The sequence below is a fragment of the Brassica oleracea genome, chromosome C5 (genome assembly GCF_000695525.1).
Source record: "Brassica oleracea var. oleracea cultivar TO1000 chromosome C5, BOL, whole genome shotgun sequence".
Taxonomy (NCBI): domain Eukaryota; kingdom Viridiplantae; phylum Streptophyta; class Magnoliopsida; order Brassicales; family Brassicaceae; genus Brassica; species Brassica oleracea.
The window spans coordinates 29,770,825-29,781,123 of record NC_027752.1 but is presented as its reverse complement, the minus strand read 5'-3'; the positions used below and the strand labels follow the sequence as shown (position 1 = coordinate 29,781,123).

The 10,299-nt window shown below is 35.4% G+C and overlaps 1 protein-coding gene and 1 pseudogene across 1 annotated transcript; both read left to right on the top strand.

The window, feature by feature from the left end:
• The first annotated feature begins 237 nt into the window (after positions 1 to 237).
• On the top strand, positions 238 to 2,433 carry LOC106344951 (annotated as a pseudogene).
• Positions 2,434 to 4,410: 1,977 nt separating this feature from the next.
• On the top strand, positions 4,411 to 6,488 carry LOC106344950. The gene is made up of 3 exons (XM_013784237.1): positions 4,411 to 5,631; positions 5,679 to 5,876; positions 6,159 to 6,488. Exons 1-3 carry the CDS (start codon positions 4,411 to 4,413, stop codon positions 6,486 to 6,488), a joined length of 1,749 nt encoding a protein of 582 aa, XP_013639691.1.
• Positions 6,489 to 10,299: the final 3,811 nt, after the last annotated feature.

Here is a 10,299-nt window from a genome sequence, read left to right as displayed (position 1 = left end):
CTGCATGCTAATATTTTTTTATAAAACCATATAAACTAAAACTATTTGAAATTTGTGTACCTGGCAATTTCCACACTCCCTTAGGTCCGCCTCTGCTATGATTTTTTTTTTTGTTGTTGCTATTTTCATATATTTGGGTGTAAAAATTTTATCAAAATCAGTCTTTATTCTAGGAATAATTCGTCAACATGCGTTAGTCATTTGCTTATAAACGAACACAAACTAGAGTAATCCACAAAACCATAAACATTTTTGGAGAAAAGTCTCTCATCAATGGCAAATATTACTGCTCAGACACAAACCGCCAACTTAGACATCGAAGATGGTAGATCCGGTGGTGGTTCCCGCTCACAAGATTCTCCCCGCCCTCCTATATTCATATCCTTCGTTCAAAAGGTAATGATACGCTTTCTTTATTTTATCGAACATTGATATGCACGTTTCGTTTCGACTTTCGTTCAAATATTTGGCTTTTTACAACATTCAAAATTTGAAGTATAATAATCAAACCCAATTAGCATCTATACAGGATCAGTTCGGTAGACTTATTGTTTCTAAAACGTAGTTTAAAAGAGTTTAATATTTTAGCTAACTATTCTATTTCGTAGCTATGGTGTTTTAGATATTGAAAACGAGATCAGTACCATTGAACTCAAACTCGGTTTAGTTATCATATGTGATGATGATGAAATTGAGTTTTTTTTTGTAAACTTAAGATTGAGTTTAATTGTTATATATATATATATAATTAAAGCGCATTCTTGTATACTCTAGTTGTTTGGCGAGTTCGTGGGGACATTCTCTCTGGTATTTGCTGGCTGCTCGGCAATCGTGGTAAATGATACATACGGTAAACCGGTGACACTTCCTGGCATAGCTTTGACATGGGGTTTAAGCGTAATGGTTATGACCTACTCGATAGGTCATATCTCCGGTGCACATTTCAACCCTGCTATTACCATTGCGCTTGCTTCTTCTAGAAAATTTCCATTAAAACAGGTGACGAGAGAAGAAAACCATACTATCAAATTCAGTTCTTATATTTTTATAAATGTTACTATTTTACCCATCTAAAATAATATCGGGTATTATATGACATGATGCGGCGGACGAAATGACAAGATATTTACGTGAATCATACATTAATGCATGATAACATCTTTTATTCATATGAAATAATTCAAAAAAATTATATTTCCGATAATTTTTAATCAAATCAAAACGTTCTCTCATATATATATTTTACCCATCAAAAAGAATAATATAGCATTTTATATGACATGATGCGGTTCATGAAATGACAAGATATGATTTACGTTAACATCATGCATATGCATGATAATATTTTTTATCACCCTATGATCTCGAAATATGAATGTCTTCCGAAATATTTTAATCATATCAAAACGTTTTCTCATATTTTACTCTGCATATACTTTTCCCTTTTTCAGAAAATTTCATAATACGAACTAGATCCATAAATCCAGTGGTGGATCTAGAAAGTTTTATAATGGGGGGGGGGTAAAATTTTTAAACTTACAAATGAGGCATACTTAACCCTAGGTTTGAGGTTTTATGGAGGGGGGGGGGCAAATTTATCCAATTTCTTCAAAATTCATTATAATTTAGTAAATAATTTTTTTTTTAAATCCAAGGGGGCAGATGCCCCACCCTTGTTGGCTCTACATCTGCCACTGCATAAACCGTAGGTATAATATAAAGTTATGATCAATCTTTTTATATAGGTTCCAGGGTATATTGCCGCTCAAGTTCTCGGATCAACCTTAGCGATAGAATCTCTTCGGCTCTTATTCAATCTGAACAACAATGGTTGTAGCCTCAAAGGCGCTATTTATGTGGGAACACACCCGTCAAGTTCCAACACGGCGGCGTTCGTAGTGGAATTCTTCGCTACTTTCAACTTGTTGTTTGTTATTTCGGCTGTAGCTACTGATAAAAGAGCCAACAGATCATTTGCAGGCCTTGCGATTGGTGCAACTGTAGTACTCGACATCTTATTCGGCGGGTACGTATATCGAAAAACCATTATAATATATATTACAAAGGTATTATGAATGTTATAACAATATGTGCAAGAAAATGATTTGTTAATCGATTAGGCCAATCTCGGGAGCATCAATGAATCCAGCAAGAAGCTTGGCCCCTGCATATATATGGGGATGTTATAAGGATTTATGGATATACATAGTTGCACCTGTTGTCGGAGCATTGACAGGTGCATGGACTTATAATATGTTACGGTCTACAAATAAATCATTTGGTGAGATAATACGTCCAAATTGCAATAAAGAAGCATCTCTAGAGGAATTTTGTGTTCTTCGAATGGTTGACCCGAATAACCGGAAAATTTTCATACTTTCATCTCCCACTGATATTAATGATACATGCAATATCACATGCAAGTTGGCGTAAAAGACAGATGTGTTGCAACAATAATTGAATAATATTGATTGGTCAGCGTGATTGTTGTCTTTTTGTTGTGTTTGGTGTCTATTTGAGGTTTTCATTGCGCGCGGTGATGTATTCGTGTGTATTTTTTTTTTTTTTTTTTTGATCAAATATTGAACTATTTGTTTGTGTTATATATTTTCTGATGTGGATGTGGAGATTTGCTTCTTCTTTTTTTGGTGAACTCCTACGGGAGCTAACAATTGGTTGTTCTTTTTTTTTTTCTCTGTACATCATTTTATTATTTCAAAACCCAGTACCAGAAAAATGATCGAGGCATACAACAAGCCCAACCAAAAGATAAAACACTATACAACCTGGAGCCCAAACCAGGCCCAAACAGAAAAAAGACTAATTAACCACGTGGAGGCTCGAGAACACGCGTACGATCGCGTAGCGAAGAGAAAACACATGTCCTTGTAACGAAAAACCACCGCTTACTACCGCCGAGTCAGAGATCGTCATCGGAGCTCCGTTTCACCGGAGAGATTATGATCCAAAGCAACAAACGCCCAATAACTGGGTCGTCAGACCCGAGAGATCAAATCCAACAAGGATAGCCAAAGAACCTCGCTTCATCAGATAGAAGTTTCATAAGCATGCAATTGATCTAATAACACCAGATTTCTCTGAAATTCAACAACAAACATCTTTAAATATTAAATTAGCCTGAAGATGACACGACCCAAACATAGGGGAGAGAAAAACAATCCGGTTTGTAGATCAATACACCAAAGAAACGAACGGGAGATCATAGAAGCTCAGGTAAGAAAAAGAAAATAAAAAAACAAAAGGACCTGAACAAATCCGGATTAAAGCCGACGAATACGGTGCTAACGGAGCCACCGATTCCCGGAGACAAGAGCCAGCCAAGACGATGCTAAAGAAGTCATCGCTTGCCGGAGACCAAAGCCCGAACAACGGGAAACGAGGCCGGAAAAAGATACCGGCAAACAAAAGTCGACATCGCTCACTCTCTGAAAGCTTTAGAGATAGAAAAGAGAGAGAGAGAGCGGAAAACTTCAACAACTGGTTGTTCAGATATTGGGTTTTCGTATGAATACTTATATCATTTTATATAAAAAAAATTAAGATGATGTGTCCTAAAAAACTTATGAATATATCGAAATTGAATACAAAGAACCAGTGAGATCATTAGAAAACTTGGGTTTTTTTTCACCTTTTGCTTAGATTTCAGTTGTATATATTGTTGTACCAATTCATTCTTGATTGATTGGGTATTTTGTTGTAAAATATTTTGGGATATCAATCTATTATTTTTCTAAAAAGTAATATAAAAATATATTAAATGAGAAAATAATAATATTTACTTCATAATCGTATAAAATATAAATAATAAAAAAATATAGTTGAGAAATCCTTGATGTGTGGATAACCTTATTGTCAATAACATATTTCATATAATTCATAAAGATGAATTGTTTTCCCCTTCACACAATTTAAAAGTGTTCAATTCCGTTAATATCTCTACTTTTTATGATTATTTCTTACTTTATTCACATTCTCACTCTTGTAAATCTACCCTTCATTTCTTTTGAACACCAACTTTAATAAAATCAGATAATTCCAAACTAGGTAGATGGTGAAGAAGTGTGCATACAAAGTGCTTATTTTGCAACAGATTCTGTTGGATAATTCAAATTAATTCGAGGAGTAAGTTAACTTATTAAAGTGAAGTTTGATGAGTTAAGGAAAAAGGAAAACATATCGAGCTTAGGAATGCTTCAATATATTATTAGGAAAAGATGTAGCTTCGTCCTATATAAAGAGTTCTCATGGAGAAATGTTCCATCAAGAGAAACACATCGAGAGATTTAGAAGAGAAGTTCTTATAATCTTTGTGTTTGTGCAACTTTAATTGGTATCAGAGTTCCAGGTTTTGAAGATCGTTTACAAGAGGAGTTGCAACTCGATCAAGACATGGGAGACGATAACAATTCTCAAGGACGTGATAAAGGTCTTGAGATGAAGAAGGACATACGATGTCTGATGCTATCATCGACCAACTACACCGTATGGTCGATGCGAATGAAAGTGATGCGAATGAAAGTGATGCTTCGTTTATACGAAGTTTGGGATACAACTGATCTAGGGAGTGATGATGCAAAGAAGAACAATATGGTGATTGCTCTGATCTTTCAATCTGTCCCAGAAGCGCTAATACTTCAGATAGGAGAACATGATACATCGAAGAAGATTTGGAAAGCTATCAAATCCCGTAACCTAGGTGCTGATCGCGTGAGAGAAGCGAGGTTACAGACTTTGATGTCTGAGTTCGACAAACTGAAGATGGCAGACACAGACACGGTGGATGACTATGCAGGAAAACTTTCAGGCTTAGCATCGAGAACAACCGCGTTAGGAGAGACAATGAAAGAATCGAAGATGGTAAAGAAGTTTTTGAAGGGACTTCCAAGAACAAAGTTCATTCACATTGTAGCTTCGTTAGAACAAGTGTTGGATCTAAATTCAACCGGATTCAAAGACATTGTTGGGAGATTGAAGGCTTTTGAAGAATGCATAAAAGAAGAAACCCAAGATGAAGATCAATCGAAGCTAATGTTTGTAAAGAATGATACACAAGGTCGTGGAAGCCATAATAACTCACGAAGAAGAGGCAGAGGTAGAGCTAATGGTGGAAGGGGAAGAGGACGAGGAAGGTCTAATGGTTTTGATGGTCATAACAAAGGAGGAGAAGCTTCGGACAAGACCAAGAAAGACTACTCTAAAGTTAAATATTGGAGATGCGACAAGATGGGGCACTTCGTGTCACATTGTCCTACACGACCAAGAGAAGAAGCTAACCTAACGGAAACACAAGAAGCAGATGCATTATATATGCATGAAGTAGTATTCCTCAACGAAGAGAGAGTGTTTCCTAAGAGGTTTGATGAATGCGATGGAAATACGAGTATATGGTACCTTGACAATGGTGCAAGTAACCATATGACAGGCAAGAGAGAGTTCTTCTCAAACCTAGACAAGAGCATCAAAGGCAAAGTCAAATTTGGTGATGGATCAAACGTCGAGATTGTTGGGAAAGGTTCGATCATGTTCATCGGAAAAACAGAGGAGATAAGAGCACTCAAAGACATCTACTACATTCCTTGTCTTGGACAAGCAACCGAGATGGGTTGTGAGGTTAATATAAAAGAAGACTTACTGATGCTAAAAGATCCCTGTGGAAGGCTATTAGTACAAGTCGCAAGGCAACCAAACCGACGACGCCAATGGAGGTTGAATATCCGAAGTGTCTTCAAATACAAGAAACTGATGTTACATGGACGTGGCATGCATGGCTAGGACATGTGAACTTTGGAGTCATGACGAATATGGTAGACAAGGATATGGTAGTATGGATGCCTCATGTGATACACGAGAAATACGTTTGTAGTGCCTCCTTAGTTGGGAAGTAAATTCGGAAGTCTTTCCCGCCTAAAGAAAAGTATCGAGCATCACACGCATTGGAGTTGGTACATGGTGACTTGTGTGGTCCGATATCACCATCAACACCAACAAACAATAGATATGCATTTGTCTTAATTGATGATTACTCAAGAAAAAGTTTAAGGAGCAGGTGCGGAATCAAACGAAGCTAAAACTCAAGAGTTTTCGCACCGACAGAGGAGGAGAGTTCACATCTTCTGAGTTCATTCGTTTTTGTGAAGAAAGCTACGAAGATACCTAATCAGCTATGGGGAGAAGCAGTACGTCATTCAACGTATCTCATAAACCGCATTGCTACAAAGGCTTTGGAAAACAAGACTACATACGAAGGCTTGTATGTTAAGAAACCGAACATTGAGCATCTAAGGATTTTTGGATGTGTAGCTTTCGCAAAAATCAACAGTCCTCATCTCAAGAAGCTGGATGATCGATCGAGGATGGTGATCAACCTAGGCACAGAGCCCGGCTCAAAAGCTTACAGGCTCTATGATCCTGTCACGAAGAAGGTAGTTGTTAGTAGAGATGTAATCTTTGACGAGAAGAAAAGTTAGGATTGGTCTACACTATCAACAAACGTGGACGAAGAACTAGGATCATTCAAGCTTCCTCATATCGATGTCAAAAAAATCAGTCAACCCGCGGGTTGGCGGGTTGCGGGTTTAACCCGCAACCCAACTTCTTCTTATTCACCTGAGATGTCAGACCTCAGGATGCTTACATACTATCTTGGTATAGAAGTAACGCAAGGAGCTGATGGCATTCGAATCTAGAGCTGGGTTGCGGGTCAAACCCGCGACCCGCCAACCCGCAGGTTGACTGATTTTTTGACTCAAAAAATTTGACCAGCTTGACCCGCAAGAAGAAAATATGAAATCCGCACCCGCCCCGCTTAAACCCGCGGGTGATCCGCTAGAACCGCGGATAATATTATTAATAATAAAAATTATTAATTTAAATATTTTTATTAAAAAATAATAAAACTTAATATTTTAAATACTTTTTATTAAAAATAATAATAAAATTTAATATTTTAAATATTTTTTATTAAAAATAATAAAATTAATCTATTTATAATTAAAATTAAATAAAATTTTTAAAAAAATTGTTTAAAAATAATATTTTTAAAAAAAAATCTTTTTTTTTAATTTTTGTGGGATGGCGGGTACCCGCAGTTGAATTTTGGCTGACCCGCACCCGCTCCGCATAAAAATCACTCAACCCGCACCCGTACCCGCGAACCAAATTTTTCAAATCACTGGACCTGCACCCGCCCCGCAGCGGGTCAAACGGGGCGGGGCCCGCGGATAATGATTCATATTCCCAGCACTATTCGAATCAAGCAAGGAGGATACACGCAAGGTATACTTGTCAAGACGAAGATGGAGTCATGTAACTATACTCATGTTCCGATGCACACGAGTTTGAAAATATCAAATGCAGAGGAGGAGCCTGAGATTGATGCAACATCGTATCGAAGCACCATAGGATGCTTAAGGTATCTTCTTCATACTCGACCGGACTTGGCGTTTTCGGTTGGTGTATTAAGCAGATATAGGAAGAGTCCAAGAGAGAGTCATGGAGAAGCAATGAAGCATCTACTACGATATATAAAGGGCACCACTAAGTATGGTCTCTTCTTCAAACGGGATGGAACAACGGAGATTACAGGTTACAGTGACATCAGTCATAACATAGACTTTGATGATGGAAGAAACACAATGGGGTTTATGTTCTATCTTGGAACATCGCCGATTACATGGACATCGTGTAAGCAACCCACCGTAGCACTTTCTTCATGTGAGGCGGAGTTCATGGCAGCTACGGAAGCTGCAAAACAAGCAATATGGTTAAAGGAGTTGATGGTCGAGATCATGAACAAAGAAGACAAGAAGGTCGTGTTGAAGATTGACAACAAGTCAGCGATAGCCCTCACCAAGAACCCGTGTGTTTCACGGTAGAAGCAAACACATACTCTCGAAGTACCATTTCATTCGAGAATGTGTGGAGTTCGACTTGATCGAAGTGAAGCACGTACCTGGAGTGGAGCAGAAGGAAAACATACTCACTAAACCATTGGCAAGGATCAAGTTCGAAGCAATGTGCAAGTTCATCGGAGTTCAGAAGATCAACATACCTAAGATTCAAGTTAGAATAAAGGAGGAGAATGTTGGATAATTCCAATTAACTTGAGGAGCAAGTTAACTCATTAAAGTGAAGTTTGATGGGTTAAAGAAAAATGAAAACATATCGAGCTTATGAATGTTTCCATATTATTATTAGGAAAAGATGTAGCTTCGTCCTATATAAAAAATTCTCATGGAGAGATGTTCCATCAAGAGAAACACATTGAGAGATTTAGTTTTGAGTGAGTTTCTAAATCTAATAAGAAGAAAACTTCTTATAATCTTTGTGTTTGTACTACTTTAAGATTCCGCCATAACATTGAGGCATCTTGGGATAAACAAAAACTGGAAATATATAAAAAAGGAGAATGATAGATACTCTGTATTTTGGATGAACCCGTAGAGTTCCATTGGAGGAAGCTTTGAGTTGATTGATACAATTAACACCGGATAATCTGATTTGAAACAGATTTTTAGACATACAAGCTATGCTGTGATTTATTCGTGGAGCGTATCGTCCCACTCACAGTTCCAATAGATGTCCACTAAGTTATGTTACTACATAAATCCGAGAGAACCTCTCAACAAAGGATAAAAATAAAAAAGAAAAAAGAGTCACCTTGACAAATCCATGTAAAAGTTACTACCCTACCATGCACTGAATCCTTGACGAGGAGGGAGTAAGAAGTGGAGAAGATACACTGCATGACCCATTCAATTAAAAACTCACCTAATCCAAAGTTTTTTATGACGAGTTGAGTGAAACTCAAATCTAATATTTTAATATTTTTATCATATCTGTCTTTACGGCCATATAACAATTTATTTGAGCTTGTGAGCGCTTTGCTCATGGATGATAAGCACGTTATCCAAAATCACCTAACTTGGAACAAAAGTTAATTGCGTCACATCTTATATTATTAAAAGAGAAGTACCTATTTGAAAATGTTATTACTTCATTAATTAAACTCTTTTTTTTCTTGTCTTTTTCAGTTGCATTTATGAAATATCCTAAAACGAATAAAATTGCCGAATTTATTACTTGTCTTTTCAGTTACATTAATGAAATATGCTTAAATGAATTTAAACTTCCTATTTTATTGTTTGTCTTTTTCAGTTGCATTTATGAAATATCCTAAAACGAATAAAATTGCCGAATTTATTACTTGTCTTTTCAGTTACATTAATGAAATATGCTTAAATGAATTTAAACTTCCTATTTTATTGTTTGTCTTTTTCAGTTGCATTTATGAAATATCCTAAAACGAATAAAATTGCCGAATTTATTACTTGTCTTTTCAGTTACATTAATGAAATATGCTTAAATGAATTTAAACTTCCTATTTTATTGTTTGTCTTTTTCAGTTGCATTTATGAAATATCCTAAAACGAATAAAATTGCCGAATTTATTACTTGTCTTTTCAGTTACATTAATGAAATATGCTTAAATGAATTTAAACTTCCTATTTTATTGTTTGTCTTTTTCAGTTGCATTTATGAAATATCCTAAAACGAATAAAATTGCCGAATTTATTACTTGTCTTTTCAGTTACATTAATGAAATATGCTTAAATGAATTTAAACTTCCTATTTTATTGTTTGTCTTTTTCAGTTGCATTTATGAAATATCCTAAAACGAATAAAATTGCCGAATTTATTACTTGTCTTTTCAGTTACATTAATGAAATATGCTTAAATGAATTTAAACTTCCTATTTTATTGTTTGTCTTTTTCAGTTGCATTTATGAAATATCCTAAAACGAATAAAATTGCCGAATTTATTACTTGTCTTTTCAGTTACATTAATGAAATATGCTTAAATGAATTTAAACTTCCTATTTTATTGTTTGTCTTTTTCAGTTACCTTAATGAAATATCCTTAAATAAATTTGGACATAATGTCATTTAATCAGCCAAAAAAACTCATGAGTTATCCTTACGTGCATAATTTTAATAATATAGATTTTTAAAAACGTGCATCATTAAAATGTTACCTAAAACATACATCACTAATATATAACATGCATCAATAAAACTAGAATTTGACTCACACAATTGTACGGATATTATTTTCAGTTAATTAAATTTAAAAATAATTATTTATTCAAAAAATATTTAAGAATGACTATGTTTTTAAAAATTATATGGTATTATTTGCTCATAACTCATTTGTCATTTGATAAATTGTAAGAAAGAAAATTTTAGCATAATATAACTCAGTTGTCATTTGCTAAATTT

Excerpts from the sequence above, each read along its gene's own strand:
- LOC106344950 (XM_013784237.1), top strand. The coding sequence starts at position 4,411 with ATGGGAGACGATAACAATTCTCAAGGACGTGATAAAGGTCTTGAGATG. Across the intron at positions 5,632-5,678 it reads CAACCGAGATGGGTTGTGAG|GCTATTAGTACAAGTCGCAA; the intron begins GTTAATATAAAA and ends TCCCTGTGGAAG. Across the intron at positions 5,877-6,158 it reads ATGTGATACACGAGAAATAC|AAAGCTACGAAGATACCTAA; the intron begins GTTTGTAGTGCC and ends GTTTTTGTGAAG.